The sequence below is a fragment of the Leopardus geoffroyi genome, chromosome C1 (genome assembly GCF_018350155.1).
Source record: "Leopardus geoffroyi isolate Oge1 chromosome C1, O.geoffroyi_Oge1_pat1.0, whole genome shotgun sequence".
NCBI lineage: Eukaryota > Metazoa > Chordata > Mammalia > Carnivora > Felidae > Leopardus > Leopardus geoffroyi.
Window position 1 is genome coordinate 10,493,668 of NC_059328.1, and position 26,186 is coordinate 10,519,853.

The window sequence follows — 26,186 nt, forward strand, 5'->3', positions numbered from 1 at the left end:
GTCCATCCTCCCCTCCAGGACCTCCTCATGTGTGTCGCATCACTGATACATCCACTGAGTTCTGCCAGGCACCAGGCACCCTGCCAAATGCTTCACATGCATTGTCTCATTTAATGTCTCAACAGGTCTGCGAAGTAGGTAGTCACATTATCTCATTCTACTAGTGAGGAAGGTGAGACTCAGGGAAGTTAAGGAACTCTGTGAGCGTCACAGGGTGAGTAAATGGCAGGGCTAGGACTTGAACCCCTGTCTGACCAACTCCATAGCCCGTGCGTTGACCCTACTTTTGCCCTTCGAGAAGAGTGAGCTCATTCATGATGTCAGTTAGCATTGTCCTGCCAATGGGCTGTAGAGAAGGGCTTCACTGAGACGAGGCATTGGAGCTGAAGACCCAGTGACTGGAAGACTCTGACCATGTTCAAGGAATCTCTCAGACACTGCTCTTGGTACTGAAAAGTAAACTAGTGCCCAACCCGTGGATACAGCCAAGACCTAAGAACGCGGGAGATCTGACAAGAGACCTGGGGGTTGGACCAGTTCTTTGGGGTGTAGGGATGGTTTTCTACAGGTGGGCAGATTTATCTCAGGGTTTTGCATTTTGCTTGGCTGTTGTTATTTGTCACCATCACACAGGTAGTAACAGAGCCCGGAGCCAAGAGCCCAGGCCATGAGGCACATCCCTTTGTAAGCCCCACACCACACCCAATAAACATCAAAAGTACATGGAACATTCAAGGGAAAAAAATTGCACTTCTACGAAGAAGTATATATATGCTTTGAGTATATATGCTTATGTGTTTTTTTAATCTATGGTTAATATGTGTATTTAATATTTATCTATTCCATACATAGGTGCATCTGAATCCTAAGTGATTGTTTGTAAGGGTAGAATGTGCAGAAATGACTGAGTTGATTAAATAGACATAGAAGGGATGCACCTGACCAGCTTCCCGACCCTTCGATGAGACATTGCCGAGGAAGTCAAGAGGAAAATGTCGTTCTTTTTTTTTTTAAGTTTACTTATTTATTTAGAGAGATAGAGAGAGACAGCGCATACAAGCAGGGGAGGGGCAGAGAGACAGGGAGAGAGAGAGAGGATCCCAAGCAAGCTCTGTGCTGTCAGCGGTCAGCCTGATGTGGGGCTTGAACTCATGCACCGAGAGATCATGACCTGAGCCGAAACCAAGCGTAGGATGCTTAACCAACTGAGCCCCCTAGGTGCCCCACTCATGTCACTCTTCACACTAACAACTGTGCTCTGTGTCCGCACTGATGCCCGTGTGTGGCATCCGTTCTCATCTTACAGCTCCAGGCTGTTTCCCTAAGCCCCACAGTCCTCTGCCCTGTTTTCCTCTCCTGGTGTCTTTTTCCTCCAACCCTTTGTTTCCTGGCTGTGGGTCTGAGGGTGACTGTTGGGGTTCCATGGGGATCTCGAATGGAGGGGGGTGGGCGAGACAGGACAGCCGGCATCCAGAAGAGGGGGCGGGGCTACAGCCACTCCTGAGGTTCAGAAGGTCTCTCGCATTTATACGTTTCACACGTGTGAACAGTGCTTTACGGGCGCCTGCTCTGGGCGCCTAGGGCAGGGGGTCCCGGACTTTGTGGGGCACCAGACACTCCTGGGAAGCTTGCTGCAAATGCAGAGACCTGGCATCTCCTGAGAGCTTGCGGTTGGTTGGCAGAGGGCCTGAGGATCTACACTGTAACAGAGGAATTAAGCGACGGGAGGGTAGTGAGCAAAGGGGAGAGCCATACGAGATGGAGTCGGAGGCCAGATTGTGCACGATCGTGAGCTCGCGCTCCCAAATTTAGAGTTGAGGAAGCGCCACGTGCACCAGTGGTCTGGCATGACCTTGACAGGACGTAGTGCTGGATACACAGTAGTAGGATGCTTGGTCATTTTCGAAAGACTGTGCTTTGTGGGGGGTGGGGGGGCATCTGGGTGGCTCAGAAGGTTAAGCGTCCGGCTCTTGATCCGCTCAGGTCGCGATCTCACGGTCCTGGGATCCAGCCCCGGGTCGGGCTTTGCGCTGAGCATGGAGCCCGCTTGGGATTCTCTTTCTCCCTGTCTCTCTGCCCCTCCCCCACTCACTCTCGCACACGCGTGAGCTCTCTCCCTCTCTCTCTCTCGCTCAAAAAATAAATAAACATCTAAAAAACATAAAGACTCTGTTTTTCATCCCTCCCAACTCCTTTACCAACGTGGCTTCAGGGTCCCTTCCTGTCTCTGGGTCTCTGTTTCTCCATCAGTGTATAATGATAGTGCTGGATGAAATGATCCCCAAATTGCCTTCTCGGACCAGATAGTTCATTCGGCTGTAGTCTGGGGCAACCACATACACTGGGTTTCCTGGGACAGTTCCAGTTTGTGCCACTTGTCCCGGCTTCATTATTCATGACACCCTCTTGTGCTCTCAAAAGTGTCCCAGTTTGGACATTAAATTATAAGGTCATTCTATTTATGGGAAAAGGGAGGTGCGTGTGACATGACTGTCCGCCATGGGCTAGGCTCTCTGCCTTAGTTCTTATCAGGAATTTTCTTTCTCAGAGCAAGGATGGTTTTGCAGACTTTCCAGAATGCCCAGGTAAGGAGGGCCTACGGGCCGGTGCACTGCCCGTGGCTTGGATGGGGTATGGCTGATGGGGAGAGATGGCAACTGGTAACATTGGGGAAATGGCAGCAGATCTCTATGAAGCAAGCCTATTTCTGTGGCTACATGAGGAACGTGCACTGTCACATCCTCACAGTTGTGGACCCCAAAGCGAGAAGACTGTGATTGACACACAGCTCTGGAGCCCCTCCCCCTTCTCCAAGGAAGTAAGCGGTAGATGTGAGTCAGCCTGCAGGTAGGCAAGGGGGCAGGGATCTGGAGGATTCTGTGACTGTTTTGCTACCTGGGGTCACCCAGGGAAGGGCAGTGGCGGAAGTTGCGGGGAAGAGAGGTAGAATAGTCATCGCTCTGGTTTAAACGGAGCAGATTCTAGGCGGTAATTGATCCCAGACTTTCTCTCTGAGATTTGGTCCTTTTGTATGTGGGTGAACATAAGGAGACACAGCTGGGAAAAGCCCCCTTTTTCGCGTGAAGAAAAAATTTCTCAAAATTAAAATTCTGTAAACTCCTAGGAGGCACCCCAGGGGTTTCCAAAGTGAGTTTCTTGACATTTCAATGGCTGTACTTCAAGTGGGGGAGAGGAGGCAGAGGCACAGGAGAAAGAGCTCAAGGAATGGGGGCTTGCTTTCTTTTCTCCTTGTTGGGGTTTTGTGTTTTGTTTTGTTTTGACTTGATTTTAAGATTCTGGTGTGTGGGAATAATCTCACTGAAGAGGAAAATGAGTAACACTTGGTCAGTTTGTTTACCGTACGAACTCGCTCACACACACTCATTTGCAGAGCGTTTACGATGGTGGCAGGGATTCAAAGACAGATAACGACGCTAAACGGTGACCACCCTCCCTCTCCCACGCGGAAGCTGTAGGTGAAGTGGGAGAGAGACAGGTAAACAGATGAATTACTGTGCCTTCCGACGAGCGCAGGGCTCTCCAAATGCCCTGCTCCAGATCGTTTCCTCGGAAGATTTGTTCCCAGGACGCCCCTCCCCCGCCTTTTATTGGTATTTGCATAAGTGCTGACTTATTGTTTATTGAGATGAAATTCACATAACAGAAAACGAACCCTTTTAAAGTGTACAATTCAGTGGCATTTCGTACCTTCCCAATACACCACCACCTCTGGTTCCAAAATATTTCATCTCCCCAAAATAAAACCCCGTACCCACGAAGCAGTCATTCCCCACTCTCGCCTCCCCCCAGCCCCTGGCTAACATGTCTCTATCGATTTACCTATTCTGGGTATTTCATGTAAATGAAATCATGTTACCTTCTGTGTCTGGTTTCTTTCACTTAGCATAATATTTTTGAGATTTATCCACACTGTGGCAGGTGTCTCATCCCATTCCTTTTCCTGGCTGGATAATATTCCGTTATATGGACGTACCACCATTTGTTTATCCATTCGTCTGTTGTCGGACATCTGGGTTGTTTCCACCTTCTGGCTATTGTGAACAGCGCTTCTGTGAACCTTTGTGTGCAACCTTTTGTTTGAGTTTTCTGTTTTCAATTCTTTGCCTATATACCCCGGAGCGTAAGTGCTCAGTCATATGGTAATTCTGTGTTTAAGTTTTTGAACACAGTGGCTGAACGATGACAGCCCCTCCGCCCCTCCATAACTTTTAGCCAAAGGACTTCAAAGAACTAAATCCTGATTTACAAATACGCCAAGCAGCCTAGGTTCCTTGGTTGGTCCAGTGGGTCAGGATTCCGGCTAACGAGACTAAGGTCAGGGGTTCAATCCCCAGCTGACCAGTTAGCTCAGGAGAGTCGACAGTGAAAAATTATCTCTGCTGCCACATGTGCCACCAATACTGTCTTGGCCTCTTACAAAAGCTTGTTAGTGGCCCCAGGGGGATGAAGCTAGAGTGGGTTTTTATGGTTCCATAAAAATCTAGCATCCAAGGCACAGTGGACTCATTGGAAAGCAGATGACTGCTTACTTCCCTCTTGGTTTCACCGGATTTCTGTGGGCCCTTTGGGTAAATCGCTTCACCCCCACCCAGAGCCTCAGTTTCCTCATCGCTAAAGTAGAATTCATAATCCTTACTCCAAAGAGATGATAAGCCAGCTAAGCACTTTGCATATCGTAGGCTTCCTACCTAATAAACGCTGATAAATCTCCAGGGTGGGGAACTTCAGTCTGTCCAGGAACATATCATCAGCTTCTGCAGTCGGCCCTGAGCTACTCTCCCGAGGCTGACCGAGCTGGGATGGCCGTGCACTATTGTCCTCGGGGTTACATTGGCTGTTCTAAATTGTCCTATTTGCATGGAATGAAGCTTGCTATGGTAACAAGGTCTGGTGGCTGGAATCCAGGGCCCCAGTGAAAAATGCAAAGCCTGTGCTCTGGGAGAGAGAGGAGCTAGATAGGTTTATCAACTTTAAGGTTACCTCAGTGCTCCTTTGAAGGGGCAGTAGGTAAACTGAGACAGCAGGGCCTCCACGCTCACACTGCTCCAGTAGGAGGAGAAAGAGGGAAGCCCCTTTGATGCCTTCCAGTCTTCTCTCCTGGCCTCTTCCCTCTCGCCCCCCAGTATTTAGCCCAGCTAAGAAGCTTAGTACCTGGCTGAGGCCAGCCCTCCACCTCGGGTGCACGCACGGGGGTGGGGGCGGGGGCCTGCGAGGAGGCCCGAGCTCCAGTGGCCCACCCAGGGCCCGGACGGGGCGGGGGGCGGGGGGGCTCCTTCCGGGGAGGGCGCACAGTGGAGGTTGTTGCGGAGGAGGTGGGGGTGGTCGGGCTGGAGTGGGGTGGAGGGTGAGAGGCGCTCGGGGCACCAGCTCAGCTCCCCGCTGCACATTTCTTACCCGCATTTTAAGGGAAGCAAAGCTCCACTCCCGGCATCGCGCAAGCCGCCCCCTTCCGCGGAGCTCCGTCCCCGCTCCCCTCCCGGGCCTCCTTCCCGAGCACCCCTCTCCCCGGAGCACCCACCCCCTCCCCAACCCCGGGCCGGCGCGGGGCGCTCGTTAGCCAGGGCGGGGGCTGCCCCACCGCTCCCGGGAGGGGACCCAGCGCCGGCCTTGGAGCAGGCGCCCCCTACCCCTCGCCAGGGGCGCCACCTCGGCCCACTGGCGGCCGCCGCCCGCCGCCCCCGCCCCCCGGGGGGGTGTGTCCCCGAAGTGGGGGGCGCGGGAGGCCGAGGGTGCGCCCCGGTCCCCGGCCCGGGCCCCCTCCCGAGCGCGCGGCGAATGGTAGGCTCCAGTGAAAGAGTGCCGGGCGGCGCGCGGTGTCCTTCCCCGAGCCGCGCTCGGCGCCGGGGTCTCGGCGATCGCTGCTCCTCCTCCTCCTTCTCCTCCTCTTTCTCCTCCTCCTCCCCCCCGCCGCCTCGCTACCGCCGCGGCTCCGGCTGGAGGCGCCGCTGTCATTCCTGCGCCGGAGGAGCCGGCGCTGCCGGAGCCCGGGGGTCGGGGCGCGGGGGAGCCGGGCCGCGGGGGACCCAACAGGTAGAGCCGGGGGTGCCCGGCCGCGCGCCCCCCGCGCATCATGCAGCTCTTTGTCACCTCTCTCGCCCCCAGGCCAAAATCCTGAGCATGATGGAAGACAATAAGCAGCTCGCGCTCCGCATCGATGGGGCGGTCCAGTCGGCCAGCCAGGAGGTGACCAACCTGCGAGCCGAACTCACGGCCACCAACCGGAGACTGGCGGAACTGAGCGGCGGCGGCGGCGGCCCCGGCCCGGGCCCGGGAGCGGCGGCCAGCGCCTCGGCGGCGGCGGCGGCGGCGGCGGCGGCGGACTCGGCGGCGGCGAACATGGAGAACCACCAGCACGGCGCGCAAGGTAGGGGATCGCCCGGCGCCCGGGGCGCAGGGGAGGCGACGAGCAGCACCCGGGCCGGAGGCGGCCGGGGACTCGGTGCCTCCACGCCCCGGGCGAAATCGCCTTGCATTGTGGCTCGTAACCCTTTCCGCCCGGCGGTGGCCACCGCTGCTCCCCTGCTGGGAGTTGCAGGCTGCTGTCATTAAGGAAAACCCGGGCGCGGTGTGCACGGGTTCACACGGTCACACGGGCCCCGGCTAGCGGGAGCGAGGCGCAGCCGGCGGGGCCCCTCCCGCGGCAGAAAGTGCCCTTTAGCTGGCGCACAGCCCCCAGCTCCGTGGGCAAACTTTTCGTGCCCGGGCCTTTGCCCCCACCCCCGACAGGGGTGGATGCCACAGCTCCCCCCACCCCCCACCCCCCACTCTCCCCCCGGTGCTGGCGGCTCCTTCCTTTGGAAAGACTCTTACCGCCCCCCCCCCCCCCCCCCCCCAGGAGCGAGCTCCGGGCTGTGCTGCCGTGGTTGGGGTAGAGGATTGGACTGGTTTGCACTTTTCTCCACGGATGCCAAATCCCTTGTCTCCATTGCATCTGGACTTTATTTTCTTCCCATTTGAGATCGCGCAGACAGGGGAATATATCGATGCAACAGTAGATGCTTTGCTCGGCAGTGAGTTTAAATTTCCAGCAAATATAAACACCGAGAGCACTTTCCAGGGGGAAATCTTAGACCTCAAAGGTTGAGTGATGGGCTCCTGGCGAAACGAAGGCTTAGATGGTGGGTTGCAGGGAGCCCGCTGCTCGAAGGGACTCTTTGCACTTTACAGGAGGGGGTGGGGAGGAAGACAGCTGGACCGTGTTGACATTGACAGTGATAAAGCCCTGAAATCCCCCTGCCAGGGTTAAAGGTGGAGGAAGCATCCAAAAATGTACTGTTTGGTTTCTGCCAATTGAAAAGTAAAAGGGTAGACCGGCTTTTCAGTCTTTTTTGTGTGTATTTTTGTGTATGTGTGTTTTGTTTTGTTTTGCCTGACTGTCCTTTAAGACATGGTTTCACTGATTATTAATATCATTCAAATTATAAACTAAACTGCTGAAATCCAGAATTCGACAGAAAAAAAATATATAGGAGGGCCACTTGTATAAATATGTCACTTGATGAAGTATGAGGTACCAACAGCTCAGTGGCTCAGAGGGATTTTTTCCTGGGTTTGTTGTTATTTCAAGAGCTTCTCCTAAGTGTTGGGAGAGTCTGTGTTCCTATGAATGCCTTCTCCCCCTCAGTTTCTATTTGCTCCTCTCCTTCCTGGAGAAGGTGTGCTTTTTCTGGTGGGAGATGTTAAGCCTATGTGTTCGTTTTATGCAGAATTCCAAGTCAGATGTCAACTTGGTACTCCAGGAGTCTGTCAGAAGTGTTAGGAATTGGGGCGGTAATTTGGTCTGACGTAGCCATGACATAATGGTGGGAAGGTGTCGTGAGGCTGTTCTTTGCTGCACAGTTGTTTTCAAGGTGGGTATCTTTTTATCCTGTCATTTATCCCCTGCTCTGTCATTGTGTGTGGAAGAGGCTGTCCGCCAGCATCTGGGAGAAAAAGAAAAAGGAAGGCAGACTGCGTGGTGATCCTTTAGTCCTTACAGGCAGAGACCCTTCCAACATTAAAGAAATAGCTAAGAGCTGACCCTTCTTCTGCGAAGAATCAGAAACCGTGGTAAGGAGGACGGAACAACGCTGGTTTATTTCCCGCCGTCCGCCCCCCTTTCCTCAGCCAAGGAAAAGTTAAGTGGCTTTCATTTGAGTCGTGGGTGCAGTTGCAGACTGAGTGTGCTAAGGAGGTCAGCACAGCAGTGATCCACACGCTCAACTTGGAAATGAAGCTGCTTAGCCGACGGGTAAATTGTAGTGGGAGCAGCGGGCTGTTTCCTTCTTTTTTCCTACAAACCTGCACAAGGCTGTGGAAGTGACTTTTGGATCTCTCGATGTCCCTAAAAACACACAAAACCAGCGTCTCCCTCATGCTTATAGGAGCGTGCCTGTCGGTGTCAGTAGCCGTCGGGGGGGGGGGGGGGGTGATTGGATGAAGGATGGTCTCGATTTTTCTTCTCTGTGTCCCTGATAGTTTTCAACACCTTCACTAGGGGGAATTGAGTGATTTTATAATCAGAGAATAAAACGTTAAAGGTTTCAACTCAACTTAATTGCTGGCCACATGTCCCTCTTGAATGGAGGTGACTGACAACCAATGGGATGGTTGAAAAGAAAGCAAACCAAGAGGGCATCACTTGCTTACCTCTACAGGAATACCTCGATCCTGTACGTTTTACATTAGGTAGCCTTTGTGAGCTTTTTAGATTTTGTTTTTCTCTTCTTTTGCTTTTGTTTTTTTCTCATGACCTATGACAGCCCTGGCCAGAGCAGAAACCCTCTGCAGATGTGGTCTGGTAGTTTCTTCTGCTGGTGTTCCCATATTCCTAAAGGAAAACGTGGGGTTCTCTCAAGTTATTTCTAAAGTATGGTCGGTTGGTTTCCTTATGCTTCTTTGTAATATACATCCAGGAAGGCTCACGGATGCTCAGCTCCTGGGGAGTTCCTGACCATTCTTCCAAATTCATCTTCTGTTTTAATTTTGTCTCTGTTGGTGAGATTCAGTGGGACCCAACCCTCAGGAGCATTTTGTGCTATTGAGTTGTCCCGTTTCAAATCAAAGTTTTGAATGAAATGAAGTATCTTTCAAAATGCATCTGTAGCAGTCATATTTTACTGAAGGGCATTATGCACATATTAAATGAACGCTAATGCACTTTTAATAATATTAACACAAAGGGTTACAGGGAACAGTCACCTCTCCCTCTCCCTGCCGAGAAATTGTTAGGTCTATTTTCAGATTTTTTTTGTGTCCCCCAATTTTTGTTTTGAATGAAGTAAACAAGCTTGTCAGTTCGCCAAGGGGTTTTGTCCCAGTGATGGTATCTGACCCTAGGTAAGTCGATGAAGAACACGTGGGTTTTCCTAGAGAGTTAATGCAGTGCGTCATCTAAACAAAATATTAACTTGGTTGGTACCCTGTGTGAGCTGGCATGGTTGCTATGTAACGGAGTCTAGAAAGTGAACTGCTGAAAATCTGGGCTTTCGACACTTTGCAGGATCTTCTTTTGGAATCTGTGTTGAAAGTACATTTGGCCGCCAGCCCATCTTCTCTCTCCCTGCTCCGAGTAAGTTGGATAATCCCTAATGAGGATTCTGGCATACAGTGCCGAGGGCATCCGTGCAGGGGGGCGCGTTTCACAGCTCTGGAGCTGCCTTGTGGGTTGGGTGGGGGTGGGGGTCAAAACTGCCTTTGACAGGTGGACAGAAGGAGCCTTGGAAAGAACAGAGCCAAGCATTTGTTCCAATTTGTCTTGTTGGTAGCCAGAGAACGGATTTGTTTAAAGTAACATTTCTAAGCTGTTTTCCTCGGCGTAACATCTCTGGAAAATGTGTTTAAAATGCTTGCTGTTCTTTGAGGAGAAAATATAGCAGTTTGTTTCTCTGGAAATGTCTTATCTGATGAATGACTAATATTAGATTCAATTGCTTGCTTTGCTATGCATAGAACAAAACAATTAAACTCCGTTGTACCCGATTCAAATAGGTGTTAACCGTCTACACCGTAAAATAACTTGTGCCTGGTAGGATACATGCCTACTGCGATTAGGGTTTTTTGTTGTTGTTGTTGTTGTTGTTTTAGGGAAATAATTGTATTTATGTGCCTATGCAAGTGGAAGCGCTTGAGAGCATCTTCTTTGAGTGTTGAGGACACACAGCCTACTGTGTGGGACTTGTTAGGGTGGGAATGGGGAAAAGGGTCACTTTCCTACGCCTTGGTAAATTTCCATAAATAGAGGCAGGTTTTTTTTTTTTCTCCTTAGGCGCTAAAATAGGCTGTCACTTCAGGTCTGCCTGTTCTTATCTAGCATCACTACAACGCTGGAAATTCTTCGGTGAAGTATGAATTACCTCTGGACTGAATTGAATGTGTGAGCAGTCTAGGGAGAGGCTGCACACTGTTGCTTTGCAAAATCAGTTCTGTCGTTTGGCCTCCCCTTCCCAATTCATTCTCCCTTGGCTCTGGTTTTCCCAAGTAGACGTTTATCTTTTCTTGAGGAAAAAAAAAAAAAAATTACAAATGGCAGAGCGGATGGAACAGAACGGGGTGGAATTTCTAGGGCCTTCTGTTGGCTTGCCCCCAAGTTGCAGAGCTCAATTCACGGGTCACACGCATGTCGGTTTTCCGGCTGTCTCAACGGGCCGAAAGAGACAGGTGTCTTTTCCTCGTCTGGTAGGCTATCGTGAGATGGGACTTCCAAGTTCTTCCCGAAAATCACCACGCATGGTCACAAAGAGATTACTTACAGATCAGTACGTCGTGGTTGAAATTACTTATTGATTGGCTATTATTTACTGTCTTCCCATTGTCTTTGGAAAATGCCTTTGGAGGACCCCTTCAGTCGAGTTTCTGGCTCTGGTTAATTTCATGCTTCCAATATTTCATGATTTACTGAAGCTTTTCAAAACTTTGATATTAACCACAAGTCTAAGCCAATCTGATTTTTATAGTAGGAGCTATGTTGCATAACCTCCCAGGATAAGGTAAGGCATTGCTCTCCCCATCCCTTTACTCTCCTACGCCCCAAGACTGCTGGCACTTTTTAGGAATCCTGGAGGCCAAAATTTGTGACTTCCTGGCTGCCCGTGAACTCGTAGCAGATGGGCCTGGCAGGTGGGGAGTGCTGGTTGGAAAGGTACCTGCTCACTGTGCAAATCACAGGGGGCCCGGGAGGTCAAGCTTGGGGTCCTGGCCATATTCATTGCATATCTTGTGTATATTTATTTCTGAGTTATACAGTTAAGGAAAGTGAAATCAACATGAACTCCTCAGTTGTTTTCAGACCCTTTCCCGGATCGGTTTGTGCGAACATTAGCGCCTGGCTTTGTACCCCCTGCCATCCGTCAGGCAAGAAGACAACTCGTTCAGCCTGCTGAGGCTAGGGAATGGGTTTTTAAGTGATCTTGTAAATGAAAATGAGTCTGTACCGTTTGGGCTGGATATTAGGGTAAGTAACACATGGAATGACAAAGGGGTGCCACCAACAGCACTCATGGTAATGTCTTCACCGTCTGAAATGCAGGCAGAGCGGGTTCGGGCAGGATCACTTAGGAAAAGAAGCCAAGAGAGTGACCATCCGTTGTGGCAGATTGCACCCAACAATTCAGAGCAGGTAAGAGTCCTGCTGGCCCGTGTCACCATCCTCAAGGTCTCCTGCCAGGCCCCTCTCGACTGTGAAGAAGCTGGAGGAAGGCCAGGCCAACGGATCTCTTCTTCCTCCCCACGTGGTTGGATGAGACCAGAACATTCTTGCTTGTTTGACGCAACCTCAGATCTAAGCGGCGGAACCCAGGCTGTGCTCTGTGGGCATTCCCGCTTCCCCCTTGGAGTCCTAAGCTGCTGGAAACATGAAAGAAACTGAACACGGTTTTAATGAGTTTGGCAAGAACAACTGTTTGGGCAGGTGGCTTCTGTGTGGTGGGAAATCATTGGTTCCCAATTTGTTTTGGTGTCTTTGTTGACTTGGCCTTGCTGGGCCTTCGGGTCAGACTTCTGAAAAGCTCCCGTCCCCTTCGCCCCGCTGATGAATTGAGACCGTGCATGAGAGCTTGGATGGAGCTTGTCAACAGGCAGTTCTGCAGGCGAAGCCCTCCCAAGGCCTCTGTGATCTCCTGTGATGTTCACTCTGTCTGGAAGGATGGACAAAAGTGGGAAAAAGGAGGCGCCTCGCCCAGCCCCACCCCCATCCTCTTCCATGCCTTTGTAGGGTGTCAGGGCCTTCTATTCCCAGTACGGTCTCAGCCCTGCGGATGGTTGGAAGTAGGGTGAATCATCAAGAGCAAAGTGCCCTCTCAAGGAAGGTGGGTCCAGAGCTAATTTTTTCACACTCACCTTTAGCAATCCATAATGGTTCTCGGAGCTCACTCTTGAGTACATCACAAGGCCTTCCGGAACCATCCTGACGCCATGCAGTTTTCACCGGGTGAGTAGTTTAAATGTAGGACTAAGTGAGAATTAGTTTCAGTGCTTTTGGCAAACTTTTCAATAAATAATAAGAAATGACAACATATCAAGTATTGTCCCAAGTGTTTAACATGCATAACTGAATCCCATGCCCAATGAGTTGGCAACTATTCGCATTTTTCTTTTCTTTTTTTTAAATGCTTATTTATTTTTGAGAGAGAGAGAGAGAGAGCGTGCACGCATGTGGGAGGGACAGAGAGAGGGAGACAGAATCCGAAGCGGGCTCTATGGTGACAGCAGAGAGTCCAATGCGGGACCTGAACTCACAAACCGTGAGATCACGACCAGAGCCGAGGTCAGTCGCTTCACCGGCTGAGCCACCCAGGCGCCCCTTATGCCCATTTTTCAAAAGAGGACACTGGGAGTGGGAGAGGTTAAGTCACATAACATAGTCATGACTACGGTGGCACTGATAACAGCAAGCTTTGAGCTGGTCTTGACTCGGAGCCAGGTACAGTGTTCCAAGTACTTTCCTGGAGTAACGTATTTAACTGATGCATTCAGTCCTCGTGATGACTTGTGGGGCAGGTACCATTCTTGTGCCCATATTACATATGAGAAAACTAAGGCACAGGCATAATACATTACTTGCAAAGGGCCTTCTGCTGTTAAGCGACCAGGGTCTGGCCCTCCCTCGTCCCCCTTCGATGACGAGGGCCACTCAGTTGGCGGTGACTGAGCCAGGGGTTCAAACCCACCAGGTCCCTCTGCTGCGTAAACCTGTATTGTCGCCTAAGTCAGAAACATCCTTTGGTTTGATGTGTGAAGATGTTTGTGGGAGCTGTAGGCTCGTCTCTATTCCTGAGTATTAATTCACTAGGCTAGTGGTATTTTCCGGGCCCTCGTGATGAAATCTTTGACCGAGAGTGAAGGGAGCAGCCATACTTTTCACTTGGGTGTGAAGTTAGCTGACAGAGGAAACTGGCTCCTACCTGCAAGATTCACAACCCGGGGGTCACTTGGCCCCACTGAAGAGAGCCATCTGATCCTGGGTTCGGGGCCTCCCGCTTCTTGGACTTTGTGCGCTGTCTCTCTCTCTGGAAGCGTGAGTCTTGGCAAAGCTGGAATCTCGTGGTCCCCTTGTTCTCCATCCACCTGTGTCCCTCCCTTTCACAGCTTCCCTTCCTGTGGTCTCGGTAGCCTTCAGTTGCCCAAACCGTACCCGACAAAGGACCCATTGATATTTTACAGATTCTTTTACACTAGAGTTTCTCAGCTTCAGAAGTGTTGACATTTAAGGCAAGATGGTTCTTCGTTGGGGAGGGAGGCTGTTGTGTGCACTGTCGGATGTGCAGCAGCATCCTTGTCCTCTGCCCACTAGATGCCAGTAGAACCCTCTGCACCCTAGCTGTGGCAACCACAGACGTCTATAGAAGTTGCCACACGTCCGCTAGAGGCCAAAAGAGCACCCGGCTGGGAACTGCTTTTTATGCCAGGCGTTAGGGGGAGACCTAGTTGTGAGTCTAGAATGATAGCTGTGTGAGAGCAGAGTTTTGTCTGTTTGTTCTCAGCCCCATTGATTAGCACCTAAAACAGTGCCTGGCACATGGCAGGAGCTCCGCAAGTCGTTGGTTGAGTGAAGGAAGGAAGGAAGGAATCCACGATTGGTTGCTAATGGCAGTGTGTGAAATTTGGTCTGCTTATCACATTATATGCGATACCAAGAAGATCGCTGGTTTAATCATTGATGGTTTTGAGTGTCTACTTGCCACGTCAACCCTGTTCCACACCCTTTCCCTGTATTAGCTCAGTCGACCCTTTAAACCACCTTCTGAGGGAAGTACTGTGTTTACCATTTTACGGATGAGGAAATTGAGGCGCGGGAAGGTTGTGTGACCTGCCCACGGTCATGAAGCTAGCAAGTGGCAGAAGCAGGAGACAAACACAAGTAAGTGGGACTCCAGGGACCACCTGCTGTCTCAACCAGGATGCTGAACAGCTTTGCAGTTTTCCCCACTCTTGCCCAAGAAATCGTTTTTGTTCCAAAGCTGGCACTGTGGCAATTATAATTAGGATTTGCATGTCCGACACGAAGTCATTCATCATAAATCCTCAGAGCTGCGCTGTACGGAATGTGCTTCGTCATTGCCAGAGAATCCGTAGCCAGGAAGGATTGGTGCCTGGCCAGAGATAAGAGGGCAGACTGGTGGCCGAACCATGTTCAAATGTGAGAGTCTTCCTTCTTTCTACCCAGCTGCTGGGCTTTGGCTGGAGCGAGTCACGGAGAGGACGTGGACTTCTTTCCTTTCTGGGAAAGGGGACAGTGGACCTCTCCTAGCAGGGGTTTGACTCATTCTTAGAAAAAGGGATGCTCCAGGATCAGAACTGGGGAGCTAGGGATACTTTTGAGGTCATCTGAGAGTAATAGTAGCAGCCATAGCTAACGTGGGTCAAGCCCTTCTTGGCTTTCCCTAACACTGCCCCGTGTGCTTGAGGGACGCTGACCCTGTTCCTTCCCTACCACAGTGCGTTAGGTAATGTTATCACCTCCATTCTCCGGATGAAGAAGTTAAGGCTTAGAAAGGCGAGGCTGCTTTGCCCAGCTCTGGAAGGCGGTCATCTGCTGAACAGAGCAGGGGATCGGAACCCAGGCTCAGCCAATCCTGGAGCCTGCTTGTTTCACTGCGACGAGAGATGCCGTGGCCGGGCAGCACAGAGACGTGCCATTAGGATGGCTTTGCCTTTTTGCTTAGACGGCTACCCTGCCACCCTCCCTCTTCTTTCTTCTTTCCTTCCTTTCTTCTGCCTCTCTTCTCTCTGTCTCCGTCTGTCCGACAGATTGGGCGCACGGGTTCGGGGACCACAGATTTAATAAGATACGAACTAAGTTATCTTGGAGCTCATGGTCTACTAGGTGTGACTGACGTGGAAACATAATTACATTTTATAATAAAGGTCTAGACAGATGTAATGGCAAGAGAGGTGAAGTGACAAATACAGAAGCCTTCACAGATGTGCGTGACAGCGGCAACGTGCGATAAAGGCCTGCTGGGAAAATACATTCATTTTGCTCCTAAAGGTTAAACTGACCATGAGAGATGATTAAAAAGCACAACCTTTCGGAGAGATTGGGGTCGGACACTGCAGAGAGCAGCTGCTGGCTGGGACCTTCTCCCTCAAAGGGTTTTCCTTAAGGAGGAGATGTAGGGTTTAGCTCTTGAGTAACAGCTTTCTTTTTCTCCAAAGAGAATAAGACAAATATATGAATTTCAGTGCAGGTATGGCCCTTCGTCTCTTAAAGTAACCTCACCCTTTGTAGTGTCCTCCTGGCGAAGGCTGGGGCTTCTTGTCAGCTACAACAAATGAATTAGTTCGTTTTCCTTGATTACCTTGAACTTAAAAAAAAAAAAAATTGAACATGGTGTATGTGCTTGAATTCAGTAAGTACGACTTGGAACACGGTGGGATATATGTCTCCTCCCTGTCCCCATTCTTGCCGTTTGAAATTCTGTGCTCACCATTTCTGGAAATTTGGAAATTTGGAAATTTGACACCCCGGAGGGTACAGTCGTGGTACCATAGAGCCTGAGAGACGATAGCTGGGGAGAACGGACCCGTGATTTTATGTCTATCGATTTTCTTAATGAATGTGTTCATCAAGTAGATTGTTCTTCCTATTCCTACAAGATGTACTATGTGACGTGAGAAAAAAAATGGGAACGTTTGAAACGTCTTTAGTTTCGAGAGTTACCAGAGAGGCGGAGCCCAGCTGCCCCTTTGTGGACACTGTTGGCCCATAAGCTGGCAGGGGTGTCCTGGTTGTTCTGTGTGCAATTTGATGCGGTACCAGGCAGCCCTGCTGGAGCAAGGAAGCAGGTGTAAGTCTTAATGGAAGTCCTATGGGAAAGGATCACGATTCCATGGTCAACTCTTGTACAGTGCAGGTCATTGGCATTGGCCAATAGCGTAGAACCTTGTTAAAGTTCAGCTGGTCAACACATGGGTTGTTGCCACCACGGGGTAACTCGGAACCCGCCTTCTAACACTTCTGGTGTACCACCTTGCCTCTAAAGCAGAAGCTTGGTCTGGTACCTTCAGGCCACGAACCCGATGCTCGGTCCCTCTTTCCAGGATTCCACTGCATTTGTCCACTCTTCTCCGCACCTAGGAGGGCACCAGGGATGCACCGAATCCTATCACTGCCCAGCTCTTCACGGTATAAAAGGACGCTCACAGGCATCATCTCTGTGGATTCTACCAACTGGCCCCGTGTAATGGAATTGGGGTAGACACAACAATCTATTTCCCGAATAAAGAAACCAAGGCAAGGCACAGTAATTTAAGCCGATCGATTCAAGATTGTTGAGCTGGTCATTGAGCCAAGTTCTCCTCTCTTTCTCCCATGGCAAGGTCGGGTCTGACTGCACGGTGGGGGAAGAGGGCTGCCCTGTAGCCTACGATTGGGTGAGACCTGACCTTGCCTTGGCCGCTCTCTCTTGGGCATGGGTCACCCTGATCTGGAAGGCCTGGACGGTGAGACCATCACCCCAAGCCTATGTTGTCCTGCTCTGAGCCCTCATGTCCGCCCATGGTGAGTGGGGAGAATCCAGTTTTACAAGTGACCTGTCTTCTCAATGCCTAAGCTTAAAGCTGCTCTCCCAGCCTCCCTGACAAGCAGGTAAGGGATCTATAAACTGGGGCAGGGCTGCACCAGGTAACTTCCTGTCTTTGAATGAAGTCTCCTTTGGAGGAAACTTTTTTTGCACCTGCCGCCACTGTCGTTTGGGATTTTTGAAGATGGGAAGTACATCTGGGTGGGAACCCATGGTCTTAGTGTATGGATGTGTATATTCTCTAAGTGTTGGGGGCAGGATTTAACCATCGCAGTAAATCTGCCTAATTTCCGTCTTCACTGTCCCTTTGGGGGGACTCCACTAAACCTTCGGGGTCTCTTTCACCAGGTTCTTTGGGTTAATATGCAGCCAAAATGTGTCGGTTTAAATTCTCCATGTAACCTGGGGCGCCTGGGTGGCTCAGTCGGTTAAGCGTCCGGCTTCGGCTCAGGTCACCATCTCACGGTTTGTGAGGTTGAGCCACACGTCGGGCTCTGTGCTGACAGCTCAGAACCTGGAGCCTGTTTCAGACTCTGTGTCTCCCTCTCTCTCTGCCCCTCCCCCACCCACGCTCTGTCTCTTTCTCTCTCAAAAATAAATAAACATTAAAAAAAAAAAAAAGAACTTCAGGGTGCCTGAGTGGCTCAGTCGGTTGAGCGTCCGACTTCGGCTCAGGTCACGATCTCACGGTTCGTGGGTTCGAGCCCCACGTCAGGCTCTGTGCTGACAGCTCAGAGCCTGAAGCCTGCTTCGGATTCTGTGTCTCCCTCTCTCTCTGCCCCTCCCCTGCTCATGCTTTGTCTCTCTCTGTCTCAAAAATAAATAAAAACATTAAAAATTTTTTTTTAATTTGCCGTGTAACCTATTGCACGTAGGTGATGTAGGTGCACGTTCTCCCTCCTGCTGTGGCTGTACTGCCTGAATAGTAGGAAGACCTTCTGCTGATCCAGGTTCTTGCCCTAGACCTGAGTCATCCATAGACCAAAGGCCAAGAGTGTGGTAGAAAAACTCAGGGAAGATCAGAACAGCGTCTTTTGCACCTTAGAGGAATGGAAGGGAGGTCGCAGCCTGGAGGCCTCTGTAGATCATCAGACAAGCAGCTGTGATGAACCCACTCCTAAGCAGCTAATCCAGTGCTTGGGGTCTGATCCTGGTTTTCATTTCATTGTGATGAGGAGCATTCACTGTGGGCTTCCCGAACCTCTGACAGCAAAACAGAAATAACACACATTTGAACTTCATTTGGAGATATATTTATAGTGGACTCTAGAAAAGCCAAAAGTATATTCAAGGATGAAAATGTTTTGGTGCTTTGGAGTTGCAGATTTGTATTAGCATTGAACAGTTAGGATTTCCCCCACTGCCAAGAGATACTATAGTTGCGTGCATAAATGGAAACCCTTCTTGATTTGGTCTGGAGTTCACTTTATTTTTTTATTTATTTAAAAAAAATTTTAATGTCTGTTTTCAAGAGAGAGAGAGAGAGAGTGCAAGCAAGGGAGGGGCAGAGAGAGAGAGGGAGACACAGAATCCGAAGCAGGCTCCAGGCTCTGAGCTGTCAGCACAGAGCCCGACGCGGGGCCCAAACCCACAAAATGTGAGATCATGACCGTTGCCAAAGTTGGATGCCCAACCGACTGAGTCACCCAGGCGCCCCTTAGAGTTCACTTTAATACTCGCTCTGTGGCTCGAATGATGGAGCTGGTGTAGGATTGGCCAACTTTTTCTGCAAAGGGTTGGATGGCAAATATTTTAGGTTTGGGGGGCCATAGGTATCTGTCCCAGCTCCTCAGCTCTGCTGTTGTAATGGGACAGCAGCAGCCACAGACGATAGGCAAACGAATGGGTGTGGCTATGTTCCCATAAAACTTTACTTACGACAACAGGCGGCCTTTGGGCTGTAGTTTGCCAACCCCCGAATTTGTAGTTCCCTTTCATTGGCCTTCTGACCTGTTTACGTGTATTATTTTCACAGTGCGCAGCATACAGGGGGAGCTTAATAAATGGTGATTGAACGAGTAAGCTAGTGGATTCGATGTGAACAATAAAACTGCTCAGTTATAGTGTTAGGGGAGCAGAAACAAGTCAGTCGCTAGGGGTGTAATGGTTAACAGACAAGAGAAGGAGACATTGTGATTTGAGGTATAGCCACCTGTGTTTAGGCATCATTCCTGACCTTAAAAGCATTGTGAGGGGACCAAAGTCAATTGGTCCCAGGGAGGTACAGGGTGGGACAACTTGGCATCTGAGCCTCAGTTTCCTGATTTATGAAATGAGGAGGTCACTTCCCTCGTCAAGATAATACAGCAGATACATGGGTTTAAGGGAGTGATCCAGATCCCCCCCCCCCCCATATGTGCGGGACCTTACAGCTCTCGGTTTCTACATTTAGAACAAGAGTCTGATAACGCCTCCTTTGATAGGGCGATTGGGATGGTTTCATGCAGGGTTTCTCAACCTCGGCACCATTAACATTCTAGGCCAGAAACTTCTTTGCTGTGGGGGAGAGGGAGGGCTGTCCTGTGCCTTGTAGAACGTTAAGCAGCACCCCTGGTCTTTACTGCTAGATGCTCCCATAGTAATGTGGGAGCTCCCGTAATGTGACCACCAAAAAAATCTTCAGCTGTTGCCCACCGTTTTTCCCTGGGAGGAGAAATGACTCCTTGGGTGGGCGCCGCTGGCTTGATGGAATAATAGCACATAGTGTGCCTGGCACAGAGCCCAGCACACTCTGGGATTCTGTCGATAGAACTCTTCATCCTTAGTCACATAGTCTCTTATTGAGCGTTGAATTCTCCCCCCTTTGAATGGCGTTCTCTTTATTTTCCCAGCCGATTTTTGTATCCCAAAGGCAAGGGTGTTTTTCTTCCACGCTCCAGATCTCTTTCCTGACATTTCTGTGTTGCTTAGAGGCCTTGCGCCTAGGAGGAGCTACACTTTCCATGAGGTCCTGTTGAGTAGGGTTTCCAGTCCTTTTCACATCCGTGTACTCTCGACTTGTATTGGAGGGTGTGGTTAGAATCCACCAGTAGCTCGTTTAAGAAGTCATCCAGATGTCTGCAGCATGAGTGGACAAGGAGGGTTAAGGGCTGAAAAGCTTAACTCACAAAGGCTGGCAAGCTTAGGTAGTAGGTTGTACTCAGAGGAAACAGGTAATATACCCCAAACTAGCACCAACAAAATGATCACTTCCTTACGGAGCATGCATGTGCTTCTGACTTTAGCCAGGGGCCAGTTTTCAGTGGTTTAAACCGTAGCCAAGATGGCTGTTCTGTACCATCGGTCTCCTTCTGGATTTGATGACTTGGCTGTATTACCAGTGAAACAATAGTTCTCAGTTTTTATATATACTCTTTTTAATGAGAGAGAGAGAGAGAGAGAGAGAGAGAGAGAGATTTTTGAATGTCTGAATTCTGGCCCCTAATATTAGTAGTTGTCATTTTTCTATTTTTTTAAATGTATAAATGCAAAAGAGTGCAGTGAATTCTGTAGCATGGTCAGATGGATGTTGCCTCTGCATCTGCATATATTTGGAAATGATGGTGCATACATGCAAGAAAAATGATTCATTCACAGCATGCTGGAGACCTTTAGATTTTCTGTAAGTGGCTCTCTCTGGTCACCCAGGGTCTCGATGGCCCACTGGTTGGGAACTGCTGCCCCTGAATGCATCCGGGCATGTGTGTTCAGTCCTGTTCAGTGTGGTCCTCAATATTGTCGTGTGGGTTACATGCTTGATGTGTGCCTTGGAAGATTACGGCTACTGTTCCAGAACTTAGAGTATTCCGCTGATTTCAAAGATCCTTCTGTTTCTCAAATTCATCTCCACCTCACCGTGACACAAGCAGATTGATCTCTGATTTGGTCCCTTGACTTTAAGAAAACCCCCCTTCATGTAGGCAAAAATTTCTACAGTGACTTCCTGGCATGAATGTTGGAAAGCACCAGTTACAGTCAGAATAACAGAACTGGCCCTAAACTAGATTTCAGGCAATATGATTTGATTGGCCAACTGCCATTGCTAACTAGCGTCATCCTGCCCCATCTCCAGCTAACTCCTAAAACCCCTCAAGCATGTGATCCATCATATCATTTTCTCATTTATGCCAGTGCTGGATAATGGCCTAATCTCTCCAGCAGCATTCAGATTTATTAGAGAAGATGGCATTTACAAAATCATTTCGCTGTTCCACTGCAAACACCCTAAGCTGGCGTGCACTTTCTCATTATAAACCCTACTTTTAACGGTGGTTTATAACCTGCGATTAAAATCACCTGGAGGACCCAAGCAAACAGTTTTCATTTCCTTTCGTTGGCGTTTGGCTGATATTTGGCTGGTGGGCCACCTAGGACTTAGGCGCAAACCGTAGGGAGAGGCAGGCCAGCCTTGCTAAGGAGAAGAGCTGTCCAGTGGAACATGGTCAATCCTAGAGCCCGGATGAACATCTTCCAGGAGTGTTGACGAAGCACCCACCTCCTGCGTGGGGTTTGGAAGTTCAGAAGAAAAAAAAAAAAAATAAGAGGAACACCCAGCGTGATCTGGTTGAGAGGAATCGTCCCTTTATGGTGTTTTCCCTTCCCATTGGCCATCAAAGAGAATTTTGAGTTTAGCAGTCACAGCGGGCCATCATTTGGGTACAACCCAGAGAAATGTTGTAATTACTGGAAAAGGGCCTCACTGGTTTTCCCCGTAATGACTTGTCTCAGCACACGAAGATGCCGACACACGTTTATAATGTAGGACAGAAATCTCTTGAGCCTGTTGCCTGGATGCATACCATGTTTTCAACAGTTTTTAGCTGTAGGAGGTGGGCAAGTCACTGTACAGTCGAGGCCTCAGTTTCTTTGCGGGTATTACCCTAATCCAGACATCCCAGGGCTGTGGTAAGACCACAGGAGGAGCATGGGTCAGGTGCTGAGCTCAGCCTCCCCCCACCCCACCCCATGAGTGTTGTCAAGGTCGCAAATGGGCACCATAAGGGTCATAAATGGGTGCCGCTAACGTGCATCCCAGCGGGTACCAGCGTGGGAGACTGAGTTCATTCTTTTCTGTTAATTCATTCAGTTAGCGTTTATTAAGCACGTTTTTCTGATTGACAAGGCAGGTGGTGGGCACAAAGGATCCGAGGACAAGGTGCTCACCTCCTGCTGGAAACCAGAGCAAGAAAGAGCAGCAGGAGAAGGGTGCAGTGAGGGACTCCAGGAGACTGGATTCTCACCCTGACTTCACAACTGAGAGGCTGAAGAGGAATAACTGGGACATTCCAGCGGCCCCAGTGCCCTGTGATGCCAGCTGTGTGACCATAGACATGGGTCACGTCACTCCCACCTCCGTCTGCCAGGACTCCTTTACAGGCATCCAGATGGTCGCTTAGGAGCTGGGACATTGGGTGCGTCAAAGTGAGTGCATTGGGTAAGACCTCTCTGGAGTCCCTCCCATTTTTCAATTTCTACAATTTGTGACCTTGAACAGCATCACTCAACCAACAGGTTCCCCTTAAAGAATGTTTTAGAATAGGTTGTTTAATTTGGGGGCTGTCATCTTCCCTGAGTTAAGCAGAGATAACATAAGCCTGTGACTCAGTGGTAGACATGTGCGAGAGAGCCACCCTAAAACGGATGGAGAGATCATAGAAGCACCCGAGAAAAGCACTCATGTGGGCTTACGGAATCACGGGATGTCTGTACTGCACTGGAAGGGACATTGAAGACCATCTCCTCCAGTTTCTGTTTTTTGAGTTCTTTTTAACATTTATTTGTTTTTGAGAGACAGAGAGAGACAGAGAACGAGCAGGGGAGGAACTGAGAGAGAGGGAGCACAGAATCTGCAGCAGGAGTCCAGGCTCTGAGCTGTCAGCCCAGAGCCCGACGCGGGGCTCGAACCCACAAGCCGTGAGATCATGACCTGAGCTGAAGTCAGTTGCCTAACCAACTGAGCCACCCAGGCGCCCCATCCTCCAGTTTTTGTTTAGCGCTTGGAGAAACTGAGGCCAGAAACCACACGTGAGCTGATTGAGGCCACGTAGCCCTTTGAAGCAGAGCCCAGGCTAGAGTGGGGACACTGGCTTCCTGGTCCGGGACACATCCCCCCGGTCCATGCAGAGGCCATGCTGATGCACACGTGCACAGGTGACAGCAGAGCCCTTCATGTGTCATAAACACATCCTTTCTGTGCCTCAACGAACTTATATTCTGAAGCAGGCAAGTGGGAGACAGAAGAGCCCTCCAGAACAGGTGTGTGGTTCGGTCTTGTTTTCCAGGGCGCATGCAAGAGGATGATTTGGGGGGTTGGCAGGCGGGGGGGAAGAGCACAAGCCAGATGCCCAAATTAAAACACTAAATTTTCTTGGAGTTTATGTGCTCCAAGCAATGTAAATAAAGGTGAGGGCTGGGCGACTCTGCCCATAAATCAGCCTCAGCCACAGGCTCACTCAAGGTTTGTTTCGGTATTTCGGCCCATCACCCATCCTTCTTGGCATTTCCAAGATACAAGGGGGAGGGTTCCATTTGTCATCCTGATCGTCCTCCCCTGGGTTTTCTGGGAGCGGCGATCTCAGTGTTGCCTTTTGCATGAAATATTAAGCTCAGGGATAGAATCAGGACGTTTCAATGCAGGCAGGATACACTTGGGAAGGCTGGTTTTCTGCCCTCATGGCCTCATTTGCATTTATTTTGCTCCCGACCATTTGTAATATAGTGGTGGGTGTCCATCAAATAGCTATTAACTCTTCAGCCAGCTCCTAAGGGGGCTGTCTGGGCTGTCTGTTACAAGTTCAGGGGATAACATGGCCCATACCTTTGGCCATTCAGTTGGTATCATGAGCCACTGTGGATGCTAGAACTTCCCCTTTTGTTTCTGTGTAGTCTCTCAGAGACCCCGCAAAGACAACAGCCTTGGTTGTATGACTGCCTTCCTTTAACTGGATCCGAATTCCTTGGCTTAACCACCAGTTCCACCACCTCCTAATGTGTCGTCTTGTTGGGTCACATGACAGATGTTTTCTTATCTGCATAGTGGGGCTGATAATAGTTCCTCACACCTTATAGGGTTTTTTTCTTTTAAGATTAAGTTAATATTGGGTTAATATTATGGATTGGATATATGGATTCACATATAGATAGATATATACATATACATAGCTATATGGGATTCAATAAGTATCAGCTGTGAGTATTTAAAACTATGGGTCAGAGTCTCCCATGAAAGACCTCTAGTGCTGAAGAGTGACTTCTCATGGGAGTGATAACAAAATCATTCAAGGAGGAGCTACTTTAAGTTAGAATCTTGGTTTTTCAAAGACAAATCCCAGAGTGTATGAAGCCTTAATGTCCTCATTTATTTTGTGGTTTGATCTATGGAGTTTCCCATTTGGTGGCGGCAGAAGGGACTCCCTGAGTGCCCACCGCTATCCGCACTCACCTTAAATATGCCCAACCAAAGTCTTATCTCCGACAGCTCATGCATCATCCTCCCTGGGAGAGGGAGCCCCGCTGACTCGTGGGCAGACCCTCAGTTAATTTCTGGATTATTTTCTTCTCGATTATTTATAGCTTGCCTGCTGATATTTCAGGCTCTTGTTGTGAAGCAAAGAAAGGTCTCGAGTGCTGAGATGTGGCAGCTTAGCCCAGCACTGGCCTCACTCTGATGGAGAAGTGTTGTTTGGGCCACATGACAGGATCTGCAAGGTGTGCAGCCCATCTCCTTGCAAACACACTGGGATATTGTCCCATCGTGTCTTAGTGGTGAGTGAGGACCCAACATGGGAAGTTCACGACCTTCCTCTGCCTCCAGCCGTTTGCGTGACTGGACAAATCACTTTCGTATTTACCCATCAGTACAATGAGAAGAACTGGGTGGATGGATCATAACTTCATTCAACATGTAGTTCTTGAACATCTATTCTATGGCAGGGCCCTGTGCTGGGCTTGTGGGGCTCATAAGCTACTGGGGCAGAGGGAGGATGATGGGGCCGGTGAGGATAATAACGACACTAACATTTACTGGGTCCCTAGGAGGGATGAGGCACTGTTCTAAAAGCTGTCTATGTATTTTTGTGTTTAATCCTCACATCCTCAGTAATTATCATTAGCCCATTGTTTACAAAATAGGCAACAGAGGCACCCAGCAGTTTAGTAGTTTGTCCATGTACACACAGCAGGTAGAGCTGAGATTTGAACTGCAGGCTAGTGACCGCCCCCCCCCCCGCCAGGCCTCTGCTTGTAACCAGCACATATTCCTCTGTTGTATGAAAGCTTGTAATTACAATACGCTGTGGTGAGTACTGTGACGACGGTACATATGAGGCATCTAAAGCATCAGCGCTGCCCGAGCCAAGGCAAGGGGCTCCGTGACAGCCTCCACAGGGTGCTGTGCTTGAGTTGAGTCTTGGAGGACAAGTGGGCAGAGAGTATAGGAGGGGACTCTGATCAGGGCTGGCTGCAGGATGATGGGTGGCACATGGTTCGCAAGGGAGTGGCTCGTGTTTGGGTTGGGCTCCAGGTCTGGGTGTGATGGGAAGAGTGGTTGGCATTGAGAGAGAAAGAGAGAGAGAGAGCAGGTGGAGAGGACACATTTGGAAATTTCTCGCAAATCAAGACCAGAAATAGGGATTTTACCCCATGTACAATGAAAGAGGCATTGAATCATTTTTTTATTGTACTAAAAATACACATGGTTCAAAATTTACCATTTTAACCATTGTAAAGTATACCACTCAGTGGTATGAATTACATTCACAGTGTTGGGCAATACCACCACTATCCAGTTCCAGAACTTCCAGATCATCGTGAAAGGAAACCCTACCCCCATTAAATAGGCTCTCACCTTCCTCCTCCTTCTAGCTCCTGGTGGCCATTAGTCTACTTGCTGCCTCAATGGATTTACCTGTTCTAGACATTTCACAGAAATGGAACGAGGCAGTGTGTTTTGACTTTTTGTGTCAGGCATCATGTTTTCAAGGTTCACCCATGTTGTAGCAGGTGTCCGTCCTTCCTTCCTTTTCATGGCTCAGTAATATTCCATCACCTGTATGTGCCACATTTTATTTATCCATCCAACATTCGATGGACATGTTGTTAGAGTTGTCGATGGTCTCTGTCCCTACTTTCTGGCTATTGTGAATAGTGGCACTGAATTATTTTAAGTTTTGGCCTCAGCTCAGCTCC

The 26,186-nt window shown here is 49.7% G+C and overlaps 1 protein-coding gene across 5 annotated transcripts in view; it reads left to right on the top strand.

The window, feature by feature from the left end:
* Positions 1–26,186, top strand: part of KAZN (kazrin, periplakin interacting protein) — a 1,079,687-nt gene that overhangs the window by 611,700 nt on the left and 441,801 nt on the right. For 4 of the 5 annotated variants that reach the window (XR_006712035.1, XM_045475709.1, XM_045475710.1 and 1 more), the window contains exon 3: positions 6,124–6,385. Coding sequence is in view for 4 of the 5 variants with exons in the window: in XM_045475709.1 (XP_045331665.1) it covers positions 6,124–6,385 (262 nt within the window). In the remaining variant the exon portion in view is untranslated. Of the gene's footprint in view, positions 1–5,781; positions 5,800–6,123; positions 6,386–26,186 lie in introns of those variants that run through there. The other variant, XM_045475712.1, reaches the window with a different exon arrangement.